Source organism: Thamnophis sirtalis, unplaced genomic scaffold (genome assembly GCF_051295495.1).
Source record: "Thamnophis sirtalis isolate CommonGarterSnake01/CBP01778 unplaced genomic scaffold, rThaSir2_p1.2 scaffold_15, whole genome shotgun sequence".
NCBI classification, from domain to species: domain Eukaryota; kingdom Metazoa; phylum Chordata; class Lepidosauria; order Squamata; family Natricidae; genus Thamnophis; species Thamnophis sirtalis.
Genome location: NW_028261395.1, coordinates 46717606 through 46734476, shown reverse-complemented (window position 1 = coordinate 46734476; position 16871 = coordinate 46717606). Strand labels below are relative to the sequence as shown.

At 49.6% G+C, this 16871-nt stretch overlaps 1 protein-coding gene across 4 annotated transcripts in view; it reads right to left on the bottom strand.

Moving 5' to 3' along the window:
* PLEKHG5 (pleckstrin homology and RhoGEF domain containing G5) overlaps positions 1-16541 on the bottom strand; it is a 41763-nt gene extending 25222 nt beyond the window's left edge. The window contains exons 1-6 of one of the 4 annotated variants that reach the window (XM_087701848.1): positions 16254-16541; positions 12474-12550; positions 2733-2862; positions 1173-1275; positions 878-932; positions 299-390 (exon numbers count right to left, since the gene is read on the bottom strand). In XM_087701848.1, coding sequence (XP_087557974.1) covers positions 299-390; positions 878-932; positions 1173-1275; positions 2733-2862; positions 12474-12550; positions 16254-16389 — 593 coding nt within the window. In that variant the 5' untranslated portion in view covers positions 16390-16541. Of the gene's footprint in view, positions 1-298; positions 391-877; positions 933-1172; positions 1276-2732; positions 2863-5037; positions 5170-7289; positions 7389-12473; positions 12705-16253 lie in introns of those variants that run through there. The other 3 variants (XM_087701845.1, XM_087701847.1, XM_087701846.1) reach the window with 3 other exon arrangements.
* Between the last annotated feature and the right edge of the window lie 330 nt (positions 16542-16871).

Below are 16871 nucleotides of genomic sequence, written 5' to 3'. Positions count from 1 at the left end.
CCCTTTTTTTCAGCGCCGTTGTAAGTTTGAACTGTCACTAAATGAACAGTCGTAAGCCGAGGACTACCTGTAGAATCTTCTTTTTCTTTTAACGGCCTCATAATCCCTTTTGGCGAGTCTGGCCAATTGGATGGAACCAGAAGAGTGTTTTACTGGCCGCCTGCCCTTCCTGTCCCCGATGCAGAGTTTTTTTTTCCCCAGCAGATATATTCTTCATCGCGCCCACAGAGAGAATCATCCGGAAATATTTGAGAGGCTTAAATGGGTTAGAGAATTACAAGAAGGAAACCGTTCTCACCCTAAGGATTTCTTCTTCATGGCGGGGGCAATCTCCGTTTCGACGTCCACGTTCAAATCAAATTTCAGAGTGAAATATTCCCTGCTGGGATCCTGGAGAAGAAATATAACTTTTGTGTTTTTTTTAAACTTGGAATGTTAGGTTTTTTAACGTGTTTTTAAAGTGGTTTTTTTTAAGCAGCTTTTTTGTTTTTAAAGATGTCTTTAGCACAGTGTTTTCCAAACGTGGTCCCTTTAAAGACGGGTGGATATTTCAACTCCCAGGATTCCCCAGCCAGCTGGCTGGGGAATTCTGGGTGTTGAAGTCCCACCCGTCTTTGAAAGTGCCCAACTTTGAGGAACAAGGATTTAAAACTTAAAAAACGATCTGCCTTTTTTTTATAGGCGACTCAGAAGCTGAAAAGATTCCTCCGCCCATCGGGGACAGCCATTACAGGAGGAGTAAGTCTGAGCGGTGGGGGGGTTGGACTGGATGACCTCTGAGGGGCCCTATCGGCTTAGATAATCTTGCGAGAGCCTGCAGTTTGGCCTCCGGATCCCATCCAAAAGTTGCTAAGCGGTTGAGGAATATCTTATTTACGTCTGTGTGTCTCCTTGTCCCTTTCTTCGGCTTCCGAGCTAAATTTCGCTTCTCTCTGCAAGAAACAAGGAAGAGAACGGAATTGGGGGGGTTACAACACAGCATCTCCTCTGTTCCATTCTCTGCTCTTCCTCCCAAAAGAGAGGTGGGGGGGGGAAATATATATATATATATATATATATATTTCCATTCCTTCTGAAAGCTAGCTCTGCAGGAAATGAGATCGGGCTGGCCCTGAGGAGCTAGCTTTCTGAAGTGCGGGGATGTTCGCCGAACGGCTCTTCCTGGCACTCACCCTCTCCCGTCAATCAGCGGCTCGTCGTCCTCTTCCACATCGGAGGCCGGGCTGGTGCGTGGCGGGCAGGAACGGGTGGAGATGTTACGCGCCAGGATAGACCCTGAGGATAAAGAGTGACGGGGCGGTTAATCCCCGCATTGGGGACTTGGAAGTCGCATTCATACGTTACTCCTCCCCTCGGAGAGATTTCTTATCCGGCCACACTTCTCTTGACTTCATTTGATTCCCAAAAAGGCTTCAGGCGCCACGAGGGGCGGCTCGCTTCTTCCGAGGCATGGGGCGGAATCCTGCACTGGGTGCGAGTCCTGCACCGCGCCAACCGGCACCGCTGCATCACTGCTTCTCCACCTTGGCTACTTTCAGATGGGTGGACTTCCAACTCCAACCAGAATTCCCATGGCGAGAATGCATCCCTTTCCTTATTCTCTTGCAATCCCTTCCTCTGCGATCTCTCTCTCTGCTCTGAGGAGGAGGAGGAGGAGACTGGAAACAGGCATGGCGGACTGGGGGAATTCTGGGAGTTGAAGTCCACCCTTCTTAAAGCAGCCGAGGTTTATTTATGTGCCTGTCTCGTAAATTAATGATTCAAGGTTAATTTGGTTGAGAAACAACCTCTCTGTTGTCACTTAAAATCACGTAAAATTTGACAAATCTATCTATCTATCTATCTATCTATCTATCTATCTATCTATCTATCTATCTATCTATCTATCTATCTATCATCTCTCTCTCTCTCTCTCTCTCTCTATCTATATCTATCTATATCTATATCTATCATCTATCTATCTCTATCTCTATCTCTATAAGAGAAAGAGCCAAGGTGGCGCAGTGGTTAAATGCAGCACTGCAGGCTACTGCTAGATCAGCAGTTCAGCGGTTCAAATCTCACCGGCTCAGGGTTGACTCAGCCTTCCATCCTTCTGAGGTGGGTAAAATGAGGACCCAGATTGTTGGGGGCAATATGCTGACTCTCTGTAAACCGCTTAGAGAGGCCTGAAAGGCCTATGAAGCGGTATATAAGTCTACTGCTATTGCTATTGCTATTGCTCTATCTCTATCTATCTATCATCTATCTATCTATCTATCTATCTATCTATATATATATATATATATATATAAAAACGGCTGGGTGTGAGCGTATGTTCAGCATAACTCTGGAACGCCTCGAGCAACTTTAACCAAACTTGGTACACAGATGACTTACTCTCTGGAGAAAAATACTGTGGGGGGTAAGACACCCCTAAAACCCCTCGAGGTGTGTGTTCTGTTAAGATACAGCCTGTTGTGCCTTAAAACGGCTTCTACTGTATTACGAGAAATGGCTTCTACTGCACAGCGCAGTGGAGTTGCCACGGTAATGGCTTCACAGTACTCCACAAGGGGGCCCCCGTCCGGTAAGGGGGAAAATACAACATTAGAAATTACGTTTGGTCCAGACATTTTCCCCCTATGAATAAGTATCCGGGCAAGGCCAGGTTATCGGCTAATCAATATAGAAAGAGCGCCGTGCGTGAGAACCAGGCCCAGCTCTGTCCCGGCAAGGCCTCGGGCGGTCACCTGGAGGAGGAAGGTCGAAGCGGATATGTCGGTCAAAGTGCATCGCCCCGTGGATCTCCCCGTCGCACTCCTCGCACAAGTGCAGGGGGCTGTGGTGATTGAGCTGCTCACATTTGGCGTGGTGGCAGACCTGGAGAGGGGGGGGCAGAGGAGGGGAGAGAAGGGAAGGTGGCGGTTTAGGAATTATAATCCACCTGGGGCGGTGCGCGTGTGTCTTATTTTCAGACCGCTTTCCAAGTTAAGGAAAAGTTAGTGATGGAAATTTGGTCAATGGATCTATTTGGTCTAGATAGGGATAAACAGAGCTAGGTTTCGGAAGGGTATTCAAATGAAGGAAGAAGCATTCTCTTGCATCCATAAGAAGAAAGAAGAATGACCTTGCAGAGAAGTGAAAGGAGAGGCATTCTCTCGCAAGCACAAGAAGCAGGAGAAATTATATTGCAGGCATGAGAAGGAAGAGGCATTCTCTCACAGACATGAGAAGCAGGAGAAATTATTAGCAGGCATGGGAAGGAAGAGGCATTCTCTCACAGATATGAGAAGCAGGAGAAATTATTTTGCAGACACGAGAAGGAAGAGGCTTTCTCTCGCAGACATGAGAAGCAGGAGAAATTATTTTGCAGACACGGAAGGAAGAGGCTTTCTCTCGCAGACATGAGAAGTAGGAGAAATTATTTTGCAGGCACGAGAAGGAAGAGGCATTCTCTCGCAGACATGAGAAGCAGGAGAAATTATTAGCAGGCATGGGAAGGAAGAGGCATTCTCTCACAGACACGAGAAGCAGGAGAAATTATTTTGCAGGCACGAGAAGGAAGAGGCATTCTCTCGCAGACATGAGAAGTAGGAGAAATTATTTTGCAGGCACGAGAAGGAAGAGGCATTCTCTCACAGACATGAGAAGCAGGAGAAATTATTTTGCAGGCATGAGAATGAAGAGGCATTCTCTCACAGACATGAGAAGCAGGAGAAATTATTAGCAGGCATGGGAAGGAAGAGGCATTCTCTCACAGATATGAGAAGCAGGAGAAATTATTTTGCAGACACGAGAAGGAAGAGGCTTTCTCTCGCAGACATGAGAAGCAGGAGAAATTATTTTGCAGACACGAGAAGGAAGAGGCTTTCTCTCGCAGACATGAGAAGTAGGAGAAATTATTTTGCAGGCACGAGAAGGAAGAGGCATTCTCTCACAGATATGAGAAGCAGGAGAAATTATTTTGCAGGCACGAGAAGGAAGAGGCTTTCTCTCGCAGACATGAGAAGCAGGAGAAATTATTTTGCAGGCATGAGAATGAAGAGGCATTCTCTCACAGACATGAGAAGCAGGAGAAATTATTAGCAGGCATGGGAAGGAAGAGGCATTCTCTCACAGATATGAGAAGCAGGAGAAATTATTTTGCAGACACGAGAAGGAAGAGGCTTTCTCTCGCAGACATGAGAAGCAGGAGAAATTATTTTGCAGACACGAGAAGGAAGAGGCTTTCTCTCGCAGACATGAGAAGTAGGAGAAATTATTTTGCAGGCACGAGAAGGAAGAGGCATTCTCTCACAGATATGAGAAGCAGGAGAAATTATTTTGCAGGCACGAGAAGGAAGAGGCTTTCTCTCGCAGACATGAGAAGCAGGAGAAATTATTTTGCAGACACGAGAAGGAAGAGGCTTTCTCTCGCAGACATGAGAAGTAGGAGAAATTATTTTGCAGGCACGAGAAGGAAGAGGCATTCTCTCGCAGACATGAGAAGTAGGAGAAATTATTTTGCAGACACAAGAAGGAAGAGGCATTCTCTCGCAGACATGAGAAGCAGGAGAAATTATTAGCAGGCATGGGAAGGAAGAAGCATTCTCTCACAGACACGAGAAGTAGGAGAAATTATTTTGCAGGCACGAGAAGGAAGAGGCATTCTCTCGCAGACATGAGAAGTAGGAGAAATTATTTTGCAGGCACGAGAAGGAAGAGGCTTTCTCTCGCAGACATAAGAAGTAGGAGAAATTATTTTGCAGACACGAGAAGGAAGAGGCATTCTCTCGCAGACATGGGAAGCAGGAGAAATTATTTTGCAGACACAAGAAGGAAGAGGCATTCTCTCGCAGACATGAGAAGCAGGAGAAATTATTTTGCAGGCATGAGAAGGAAGAGGCATTCTCTCGCAGACATGAGAAAGGAATTCTTCTTGCAGAAAGGGAAAGAAGAGGCATTCTCTTGCAGACATTCGAAGGAGAAATTATCTTGCAGCTAGGTGAGGGAGGCATAACAACACTGCCGGCTCGTGAAGCAAGAGGCATTCTCTTGCAAGTGAACGATGGACACCTGTGAAGGAAGCAGCTTCCTCTGGTGTTCAAATAAAGGAAAGACTCTCTCTCTCTCTCTTGCATACAAGTCAAGGAAGAGGCATCTTCTGGCCGAGTTCCATCCATTGATGATCGCACAGTCCTCAAGAACTCCGCTCCAACCTCCCACGTTTTCCGCTACTTAGAAAACACCCCATAAGCTGGGGAGGAACCTCAGAGGCCATCTAGTCCATCCCCGTGCTCAGTGCAGAACCTGCTCCAGGATTTGAAGTGGCTCCTCCCAATTTGTGTGGGTGGTGAGTTCGATTTCCCCCATCACCTCACTTCACCCACCTCCCTCCGATCCGCACAAAACGCTTAGACCTTTGTTAACCGCACCCCTGAAGCCTTTCACTCCAGGTCGTCCTCAACTTATGACCGCAACTGAGCCCAAAATTTCGGATGTCAAGCGAGATCGTTGCTAAGTGAGTCTTGCCCCATTTTGCGACCTTTCCTGCCACAGGAGTTACGTGAATCGCCGCAGTTAAGTTAGTAATGTGATCGCTGAGCAAATTTGACTTTTCCTGTCAGGAGGTCGCAAAACGGGACACTGCAAGCGTCATAAATACGAGCCAGTTGCCAAGCGTCTGAATTTTGATCCCGGGACTGTGAAGATTCCACCACAATTGTTCCGTGTGAAAAACGGCCGTCAGTGACTGTTTCCAAGATCCATTTCAACAACAGTTCCGACAAATGTTAACAATTGCAGTGATCCACTTAACAACTGCGGCAGGAAAGGTTGTAAAATGGGGAGGGGGGGCCCCCACTTAAGAAATGTTTCACTTAGCAACCAAAAAAAATTGGGCTCAGTCTTGGTCGTTAAGTCGAGGACTGCTTGTAAATAAAGCAAGATAAAATATTCCAGGCTCAAGATATACACTTGGCCACATTTTAATACAAAATAAAATATAGCAGAGCAAAGCAGAACACAACGGACCAAAATACTTTGCCCAAATTTCTCCGTCATTCAGGTCACAGTAAGCACCTTTGGCCAAAATTCCTCCATATTTTTATCCCGCTTTCAAAATTCAGTTTTTCCCAGCCAACCCAGAGCAGACAACTCCCCCTCCCCGATTTTGAAAATTAAAAAGACCCTCATCTCCCCCCCCCCCCAAAAAAAACAGAGAACATTCGTCCTGCATTTCCTGGCGCGCCTGTAATATTTGAAACAAAATCTGAATTCTTGGTTGATCCTCCAATTTTTATTTTTATTTTGTTTCCGGGGTTTTTCCCCCCAACCTCCAACCGGCTGCTTCCTTTAAAAAGAGATTTATTTTTTTTCCCCCAAACCGGCCTGGGCAGAATTCCCAAAATCCCATTTTAACAGACAGAGGGAAGGAGGGGGGGTTGTCTGCTCTCTTTAGTTGCCAATAAAATATGAATTTTTCTTTTTTTCCCCACCCGGCTTTTAACCCTGTTGAGCCAAGGGTGGAGGGGGCACCCACCCTGGCCTCTCCAAGTGGCCCAGACAGCGTCCCTGTGGATGCCTTCCCTTCCTGCCAGCCAGCCTTCACCCCCCCCCTCCTCATTTCAAACCCAATCCGTGCACAGGGGAAAAAAAATCAGATTGGGGAGGGGGGGGTTGAGAGACAGCTTGAAGTGTCCAGAAGGCGCCCCCCCCTCCTTCCCAGCACCCCAAAAAAAATCCCCAATCTGCTTTCTTGCGAGTTCTGAGTCGCCTCGGTCCAGCTAAGCTGCATTCCCCTGTGAGCTCTGCAAGGGAGCCCCTCACTCCACGACCCCCTACCCCAATCCGGCTTCCTCCGTCCTTTCCCTGCTGGGGTGGAGGAGACTTCTGGCTCCCCAACCTGTCCAGACGGCCTCTGGTGACGCTGCCTGCCTTCCTGCCAGCCATCTAACCCCCCCTCCCCGTTTCTCATCCATGCACAGGAATCCAGGTTTTTTTTGGGGGGATGGGTGAATGGGAGATAGGGGGGGGGTTTCAGAGCAGAGATCCCACCCGCTCAGGACCCCCCCCCCAAAACTCCCCGATCTGCTTTCTGGCGAGCTCCAGTCGCTTCTCTCCAGCTAACTAACCCGCGTTCCCCGGACGTGCCTGATCTTGGGAGACCCCTCCTCTCCTTTCCACCAGCCTCCTAGCCCCCCCTCTCCCTCGGCTTTCAGCGCCGGCTCAGCCACAGCCAGGCTGGAAGGCCGCAGGCAGGCGAACAAAGGCCCGGAGGAGGGGAGGGGGGAGGGAGGCGGAAAGCAAGCAGCAGCCCCCAGACTCACCTGGCCGGCAAAGCGGCAGCAAGGTGCGCGCGGGGGCGCAGCAGCAGCAACAGCGCTCTGGATGCGGCGGCGGCTGCAGCAGCCGCCTTGGGCTGCCCGCGGTTTGACTCAGCGGCGGCAATTGGGGGGTGGGGAGCACAGCAGCCAGGAAGGGCAGCCGACAGCTGAGCCAGACGGATCTCCGCCTGCTTGCCTGCCCGAGCTTGCAAACCGCCCTGGCCGGCTGCCTTAATTTCCACCCGGCCCTTGCTGCGTTTTTACGCGCCGGCTGGCTGGCGGCGGCTGCTGCTGTCTCTGCTGCTCCCCCAGCGGCCGGCTTGGGAAGCCCCCCCCCTCCCCCTGGCTGGCAAGGCAAAAGAGAGGGGGGGGGCTGGAAGCTTGCTCGGGGGCTTAGCAGGGATTTTAGCGGGGGGGAGAAGGGGGAGAAGCTTCCGGGGGCAGCTGGAGAGGATAGTCAGCCGTGGGGAGGCGCTGCGCAATCGTGCCAGCTACAGCTGATGGGGAGAGAGAGAGAGAGACCGTCTGGACTGTGTCCTTGCAGACCAAGGCTGGGGTTTTTTTTGGCGGAGTGGGGGGGACTCAGAGCTGGAGAAATCCAACCCCCCAGGGGTATTTTATTTCCCCTTCTCTCCCCTCTCCCCAGCAAGTGAGCGTCGCTTTGCATTCGCCCAACACGCGCAAGGAGACGGGGCTTGGGCAGAGAGTGAAAAATTGGGGAGAAGGTGGTGGGGGAGAGACCACCACAAGGTGGTCATTGCAGGTTTGGGGGTGGTGGAGATGGGGAAACGGAGAATTAAGACGGAGAGAGAAAAATATGTTTGTCTCTCTCTCCTAAAGGTGGTTTGAAAAGGACATTTTAGTGTCTTTTTAAAAAAAGATAATTTAAAAAAGATATTTTAGTGTCTTTTTAAAAAAAGAGTTTGAAAAAGATATTTTAGTGTCTTTTTAAAAAAAGATGGTTTGAAAAAGATATTTTAGTATCTTTTTTTAAAAAAGATGGTTTGAAAAAGATATTTTAGTGTCTTTTTAAAAAAAGATGGTTTGAAAAAGATATTTTAGTGTCTTTTTTAAAAGATAAGTTTGAAAAGATATTTTAGTGTCTTTTTAAAAAAAGATAAGTTTGAAAAAGATATTTTAGTGTCTTTTTAAAAAAAGATAATTTGAAAAAGATATTTTAGTGTCTTTTTAAAAAGATAAGTTTGAAAAAGATATTTTAGTCTTTTTTAAAAAAAGATAATTTGAAAGATATTTTAGTGTCTTTTTAAAAAAAGATGCTTTGCAGAGTTCTTTAAAAGATTTTTTAAAACATTTTTTTTAAAAAATTAAAGAGGTTTTTTTAAAAGTTTCTTTAAAAGGCAGGTTTTATGTTTGTTTTGAGAAGATTTTTAAGTTTTTTAGGTTTCCTTAAAAGTTACAGGCGGCTCTTGACTTCACTTAGCAACCGTTCAAGGTTACGACGGCTCTGGGTAAAGGGCTGTTTTTCACACTTAACAACCGTTGCAGCGTCCCCGGACGGGGGGGGGGGACTGGAGGTTTGTCACGTGATCAAAATCCGTCAGAGGCTGGACAACTGACTCAGATTTATGACGGTTGCGGAAGCCAGGAGACGGGGGAATGATAGTTCTAGCCGCAGCCACGAAAGTATCCCCACGGTCACGGGTTCAAAATTTGGGAGGCTTGGCAACTGGTTTCGTAGTTACGATGGTCGGTAGTGTGTCTCGCTCAACAACAGAAATGTTGGGCTCAATTGTCTTAAGCCGAGGACCAGCTTGCATTTAAGAAGCCCAACCCTGTGTGACGAGGGGAAAAGCCGGGATGAGTAATATCCGGCCAGCTGAGCCGATAAAAACCCCAGAACTGTGACTCATACAGAGGGACAACGGGCACTCCCTTCCTGAGAAGCCTGTCGGAGCATGCTCAGTCTACACCTACCTCCTCTGTTGCTCTTTGTTGCCACAGCAACATTGGGTGGGTGGGGGGGCTGTAAAGCTCCATTTCGGAAACAGCTGTCAAGGGTTCAGATGCGGGCTTGGGATTTTCCCACAATCCTTTGCGCCTGGAGATGCCTGAGCTCTGAGCACGCGGCGCCACCTGTGGGTGCCAGGAGGGAAACGCAGCTCTGCATCATCAAGGGCCAGGGGGGGGGGAGGGAACTCAAGGTGTGGAATGATGGCGTTATTGTGATATGATGCCAAGACAGGTGGGCCCTGGGAGAGAGGAGGAGGAGAGAGACACGCTGCCTACGGGACAGTCTGTCAGCAGAGCCCAGGGCTGGATAATAGAAGGGGCGAGAAATTCAGAGGGGACCCTCCCTAGTTGCTCAGTCTGTAAAGGAGATAGCAGTAGATGGAGGGAGATTTGTTCTTTCGGACTTCCAAGATCCTTGTAGTCGTAAGTGAGATGGAGCAGAGAAACACTGCCAAGGGAAGGGTCAGATAAGAGACAGCTGACCCCACAGCTACACAATGGACAGGGCGAGAAATTCAGAAGGGACCCTCCCTAGTTTCTCAGGCTGTAAAGGAGACCGTGGGAGGATAGTACTTTCAGACTTCCAAGGTTCTTGCAGTAAGCGGGAAAGACCTTGGGAGACCAGGAAAAAAGACACAACCAAGGGAAGGTCAGATAAGAGACAGCTGAGCCCACAGCTGCATAATGGATGGAGAAAGAGAGTCAGAAGGGACCCTCCCTAGTTTCTCAGGCTGTAGATGGGGGGAGATTTGTTCTTTCAGACTTGCAAGGTCCTTGTAGTGGTAAGTGAGATGGAGCAGAGAAACACTGCCAAGGGAAGGGTCAGATAAGAGACAGCTGACCCCACAGCTGCACAATGGACAGGGTGAGAAATTCAGAAGGGACCCTCCCTAGTTTCTCAGCCTGTAAAGGAGGAGAGGACTGTACTTTCAAACTTGTAAGGTTCTTGTGGTAGTGTGTGTGGGAAAGAGCTTTGGAGACATGGAAAAGAGAGACTTCCAAGGGAAGGGTCAGATAAGGGACAGCATAGTCCAGAGCTAGATAATGCACAGGGCAAGAAGCTCAGGAGGGACCCTCCCTAGTTTCTCAGGCTGCAAAAGAGACCGTGGGAGAATTGTACTTTTAAATTTGCAAGATTCTTGTAGGCCTAGATGAGAAGGACGTTGGGAGATGAGACAAGGGGAATAGTCAGATAAGAGACCCCATAGCTGCATAATGAGCAGAGAAAGGGACTCAGAAGGGACCCTCCCTAGTTTCTCAGGCTGCAAAAGAGACCGTGGGAGAATTGTAATTTCAGGCTTGCAAGATTCTTGTAGGCCTAGATGAGAAGGACGTTGGGGTACGAGACAAAGAGACGCTGCCAAGGGAGTAGTCAGATAAGAGACCGCACAGCCCTCAGCTGCATAATGTGCTGAGAAAGGGACTCAGAAGGGACCCTCCCTAGTTTCTCAGCCTGTAAAAGAGACCGTGGGAGAATTGTACTTTTTCAGACTTGCAAGATTCTTGTAGGGCTCGATGAGAAGGACCTTCGGTCAGATAAGAGACTCCATAACCTCCCCCTGGATATTGGAAGGGGTTAAGAAGCTCAGAAGGGACCCCCCCTAGTTTCTCAGGCTATAAAAGAGACCACGGGAGAATTGCATTTTCAGACTTGCAAGAATTCTTGTAGGGGTGGGTGAGAAGGACCTTGGGAGATGAGAAAAGGAGACACAGCCAAGGGAACAGTCAGATAAGAGACCGCATAGCCCTCAGCTGCATGATGAGTGGAGAAAGAGACTCAGAAGGGACCCTCCCTAGTTTCTCAGGCCAGAAAAAAGAGGAGGGGGAAGGATTGTACTTTCAAATTTGCAAGGTTCTTATTGTGGTGGCAGGGAAGACCTTTGCAGACGGGGAAAAGAGACACAGCTAACAGCGGCAGCGATTCCTTTAACGGCCGTGGCCAGCAAGGTCGTAAAATGCGGCCGACAATTAGCGAATAATTCACAATTCGCAAACGAAACGCCAATGAATAAAAGGGGAGGGGAAATTGTGAGCCAAAGTGGCTATTTTAAAGTGTGTGTGTGGGGGGAACAGCAGCGAGGTCTGGAAAGGACTTAAAACGTCACACGCAAAGACCAAATTTAAGAAAAGGACCCCCCCCACAAATTTCAACGCAGCTGATTCTTCAACGGAGGGGAGAATAAAATGCGGTTTTATTACGGGAAGAGGCGAACCGATTAAAGCCGGGGAAGAAGAGAGACAGTCTCCCCAGCCGCTAATTTGCTTGGAGACACACAAATTGCAATCTGGCTGCAGAATCCGCCAGGAAAATTGTGGGTCTCAGCGCTGCGCCTGGGGGTCTGGCCGAGGGAAGGGCTGGCCTGCAGCCAATTCACACATTACGAGAGGCTGACCCGGGTCGGACCTCTGCATTTTGGCAGGAGTCCCTTAGGAGAGGCGAGGGGGGGCCCTGGCTGGGGAGGATGGGCCGCGTGGTCGGGAAAACAGTCACCCGAAGGAATGGGGGGAAAGCTCGCTTAACAAAGGCTTCGCTTAGCAGCGTAACTTTGGGGCTTCGGTCGTAACCCGAGGACCACCTGCCATTCCTGCCTGCAAGCTGAGTCCTTCCATGCTGCAAATTGGAAATATCCCGTGTCTAAACTTGTGTGTGTGTGTGTGTGTGTGTGTGTGTGTGTTAGAATTGACATGATAGCAATCTTCCAGTATTTGAGGGGTTCCTCAGAAAGAAGAGGAAGGGATCCACTTATTTTCCAGAGCCCCTGAAGGCAGGAGAAGGAGCAATGGATGGAAACTAATCAAGGAGAGAAGCAACCTAGAATTAAGGAGACATTTCCTGACCAGGAGGACAATTAATCAGTGGAACTACTTGCTACTTGTGGTTGCTCCAACACTGGAGGGGTTTTAAGAAGAGACTGGACATCCGTTTGTCTGAAATGGTCTAGGGTCTCCTGCTTGAGCAGGGGGTTGGACTAGAAGACCTCCAAGGTCCCTTCCAGCTCTATTCTGATGGATTGGTTGATTGAAATGGCCTAGGGTCTCCTGCTTGAGAAGGGGGCTGGACTAGAAGACCTCCAAGGCCCCTTCCAACTCTGTTGTTCTGCATTCACGCAGCCATTCACTCTGTGGCAAGCACTCCGGTTTAGAATACCGCTGAACCTATCTGGCCAGGATAGATCCCAAGGCCCATGGGGCACTGCTGGTGGGCAGGGGAATTACCTTGACGGCCCTCTGGTTCTCAGCACAGCTGGGGTTTTCGCACTGGGGCACCGTCTCCTCCACTGCATCTTCTTCATCTGGAATTAGAAAGAGGAGAGGAAGACACGGTGGTTTAATCCGTGTGAGACAGTTGGTCTCCTTAGAGGCAGAGAGTCCCAACTTACGGCCACAACTGGGCCCCAAATTTATGTTGCAAAGTGAGGCAATTCAATTAATTTTGCTCCGTTTTGAGAGAGAAAAGGTGAGAGAGACAGAGAGAGAGACAAAGAGGGAGAGAAAGAGGGAGAAAGGAGGAGAAAGAAGGGAGAGAAGGAGAGAGAGATGGAGAGAGAAAGAGAAAGAAGGAGGGAGAGAGAAGGAAGGAGGGAGAGATAGAAGGAGAGGGGGGAGGGAGAGAAAGAGAGATGGAAAGAGAGAGACAAAGAGGGAGAGAAAGAGGGAGGGAGGAGAAAGAAGGGAGAGAAGGAGAGAGATGGGGAGAGGTGAGAAAAGAGGGAGAAAGAGAAAGAAGGAGGGAGAGGGAAGAAGGGAGAGAGACAGAAGGAGGGGGGGAGGGAGAGAAAGAGAGATGAAAGAGAAAGAGACAAAGAGGGAGGGAGGAGAAAGAGGAGAGAGGTGGAGAGAGGTGAGAAAAGAGGGAGAGAGAGAAAGAGAAAGAAGGAGTTAGGGAGAGAGAAGGAGGGAGAGAGAGACAGAAGGAGAGGGGAGGGAAAGAGATGGAAAGAGAGAGACAAAGAGGGAGAGAAAGGGAGGAGGAGAAAGAAGAGAGGAGAGATGGAGAGAGGTGAGAAAAGAGGGAGAGAGGGAAAGAGAAAGAAGGAGTTAGGGAGAGGGAAGGAGGGAGGGAGAGAGACAGAGAAGGAGAGGGGGGAGGGAGAGAAAGAGAGATGGAAAGAGAGAGAGAGAGATGGGCTGCCCACGCTTCCAAATTTTTCTGGCCAGCCAGACACCCCCCTCTCCGGTCAGACAAAGGCCCTTCTGTCTCCTTGTCTGTCCTTGACCACTTAGTGACAGCATTCCTATTGGCCAAAAGGCCGGGCAAAATTATTTCTGCCCAACAATCTATTATGAATAACAAGGAAAGTGGAAATGGGCCGTTTCTCCAGCCAAGAAAAAGGCCACCGAGTGAGGAAATCCAGTTGCAACACTGGGATAAACTGGGGGGTACAATAGGAGGGAGGGGGAGAAAGACCCCTAAATTGCAGCCAATTGTGTGATGTATTTTGTGTGTTTGTGTGTGAGTGTGTTGCTTCTCAGTAGCGTGGATTAAAAAAAACATTGAGGTCATCTAGTCCAGCCCTGTCAGGACACGGGTCAAAGTGTGTGAATGCAGCCACGACCTACCACTGGGTATAAAACACAAGCAGAGTTGAGCGACTTTGCAGCTGTATTGAGGGGGGGGGACGACTAAATTAATTTTGTTTTTTTTCCCGATAGAGAAAGATGGATGAATTTGTTCTTTCCCTTCGGCGCTCAAGGCTATTATTTTTTTTAAAGTGAAAAAGTTATTTTTTTCTGTCCCCTTTGCGAAAACAAGGATTTGAGATGTCCTTCGCGGGTCAATTTCCTTCAAATCAGTTTCCCAAACTTGTTTCACAGAGGCGAGTCAATTTCACCTTCTCTTCCTATCACAATTCCAGGTATGGAGAGGTGATCCTTGCCTAAGGAGGGACTAGAACTCCCATTCTCCTGGGGATTGGCCCAAAGTCACCCAGCCGATTTCACGGCTAAGGCGGGACTAGAACTCCCTGTCACGTGGTGATTGGCCCAAAGTCACCCAGATGATTTCACGGCTAAGGAGGGACTAGAACTCCCATTCTCTTGGTGATTGGCCCAAAGTCACCCAGATGATTTCATTCTTAAGGCGGGACTAGAACTCCCTGTCACGTGGTGATTGGCCCAAAGTCATCCAGCTGATTTCATGGCTAAGGCGGGACTAGAACTCCCATTCTCCTGGTGATTGGCCCAAAGTCACCCAGATGATTTCATTCTTAAGGCGGGACTAGAACTCCCTGTCACATGATGATTGGCCCAAAGTCACCCAGATGATTTCACGGCTAAGGCAGGACTAGAACTCCCATTCTCCTGGTGATTGGCCCAAAGTCACCCAGATGATTTCATGGCTAAGGCAGGACTAGAACTCCCATTCTCCTGGTGATTGGCCCAAAGTCACCCAGATGATTTCATGGCTAAGGCGGGACTAGAACTCCCATTCTCCTGGTGATTGGCCCAAAGTCACCCAGCCGATTTCATGGCTAAGGCGGGACTAGAACTCCCATTCTCCTGGTGATTGGCCCAAAGTCACCCAGCTGATTTCATGGCTAAGGCGGGACTAGAACTCCCTGTCACGTGGTGATTGGCCTAAAGTCACCCAGCTGATTTCATTCCTAAGCAGGAACTAGAACTCACCGCCTCCTGGTTTCTAGCTTGGTGCCTTTAACCACCAATTCAGACCTGCGGCATTAAATGCGTTATTAAGTCCATCAAGGACCATCTGTACGGTAGGTCGTAAGTCGAGGACACCACACACACACACACACACAAACCCTGCAGACGAAACACTTTCTTCGTCTCACAACTGTGTCTCTTCCTGCTCAAAAAAAACCTTGAATCTCTTAAAAGCTTTTGCATTTCAACCCTCCCACAAACCCGGATCGCATAATTAGGGCATTATGCCTTCCTCGGAGGAGGAGAATATAATTTTGTAAAATAGAAACGGCCTTCCAGCTGGGCTGGTGTGTGTTTGTGTGTGTGTGTGTGTGTGAGAGTGTGTGTCGTCCTTTTCATCTCTCCCCCCCCCCTTTCCAACACAGATCCAAGCAACAAAAGAGGTTTTGTGACGGCCAGCATCTGGAATGGAGCAGCAAATGTTACAGAATTCTACAGAATGGGGAGGGATCCCCCGGAGGTCATCTAGACTGACCCCCCCTAGCTCGGGCAGTAGGGCCCATCACGAGAGAAAAGCGCTTCGCCCTCTCCCATTGGTCAGCTGAAGCGAGCGACCGCCCCATTGTTTCGGGACGGTCCCAGCCAGGGTGGGCGAAGGTTGCCTTGGAAACGCTTGGAAAGGCCCCTGTCGCCATCTTGACTTTTTTGACCTCCCACCCCCCCCCCCAAACGATGATATTCTGAACCCTGCAAGACTCGGGACGATCGTGCACACCCGTCCTCGCGATGTAATAAGCTTGCCCTGTGCGGTTTCTTCCCGCACTGCCGACCCTCCTCGACTTACGACAGTTCGCTTAGCGGCCATTGCAAGTTGCAAAAAGGGCCATTTCCCACGCTTACAACCATCGTGGCACCCCCCCGTGGTCACGTGGCACGTAGCAATGGACTTCAGTTCCCCCGGGGTCACTTTTTCAATACCGTTGTAACTTTGGTCGCTAAAGGGAAGGTTGTAATTCAAGGACAATCTGTAGCCCCCCCCTTGTGACCCTTTGCAAGAGCAGCGGGGAGCCAGCAAGTCTCTAGGGGACTGGAGGTTTTTAAGAAGGGACTGAAAAGCAGGGGGTTGGACTAGATGACCCCCCGGGGTCTCATCCTGCTCTGTTATTCTGTAATCCCAGATCAATTAACCAAGGGAACGGCCTCCATCCAGAAATTGCGGGTGCTCCCATCACTGCGGCAGGCTTCCAACAAGAGGCTGCACAGCCATTTGTCCGGAATGGCCGAGGGGTCTCCTGCTTGAGCGGGGGGGGGGGGGTTGGACTAGATGACCCCCCGAGGCCCCTTCCAGCCCTTGTCACTCTGAAAGACCCGTCCAATTCTCGACTGACTTACCCTCCGGATCCTGGGATGCAATGTTGAGCGTCGAACTCCAGGAGAACCTCTCCACCAGGCTCGCCTCCGGATCCGTCAAATCGGGGGGCAGCGTCTCCAGCTCATAAGCCCCCCGCTTCTTCCAGTAGAGAAACATCAGAAGAAACCAGAGCCCGGATTTAGCCCCGAGTTTTGGTTTTCTCCTTCGCGGTCGTCCGAAGCGGCTTCCTGGCTAGATTTATCCTCGATTTTTTTTCTTCTCCTTCGCGATCGTCCGAAGAGGCTTCCTGGCTAGCTGCTTAGGTGGGTCTTGCCCGTGCCCCCCCGCAGCCGAGACCCCCCCACCCAATGAGACTGTGCCAAAGAGCCGGGTTTTTTGGGGGTGGTGGTGCAAGGAGAGCCCCCTCTTCAGCCCCTGCAAGCGGGCGTTTTCTGGGAAACCAAAGTCGGACTTGCGAAGAAACTATGCCGATGTTCGACAAACTTGGTCTGGACAAAGAGGCCTTTTCTTCCACCTCCTACGGAGACCGTCCGTCCTTCATGAAAGAGCTCTCAAGCCCCAAGACGGACAGACGGAGGGTGGGTGGGTGGGTGGGGGGCTCTGTGAGACGACGGACCGGATGGGGAAGGCCTGATCCC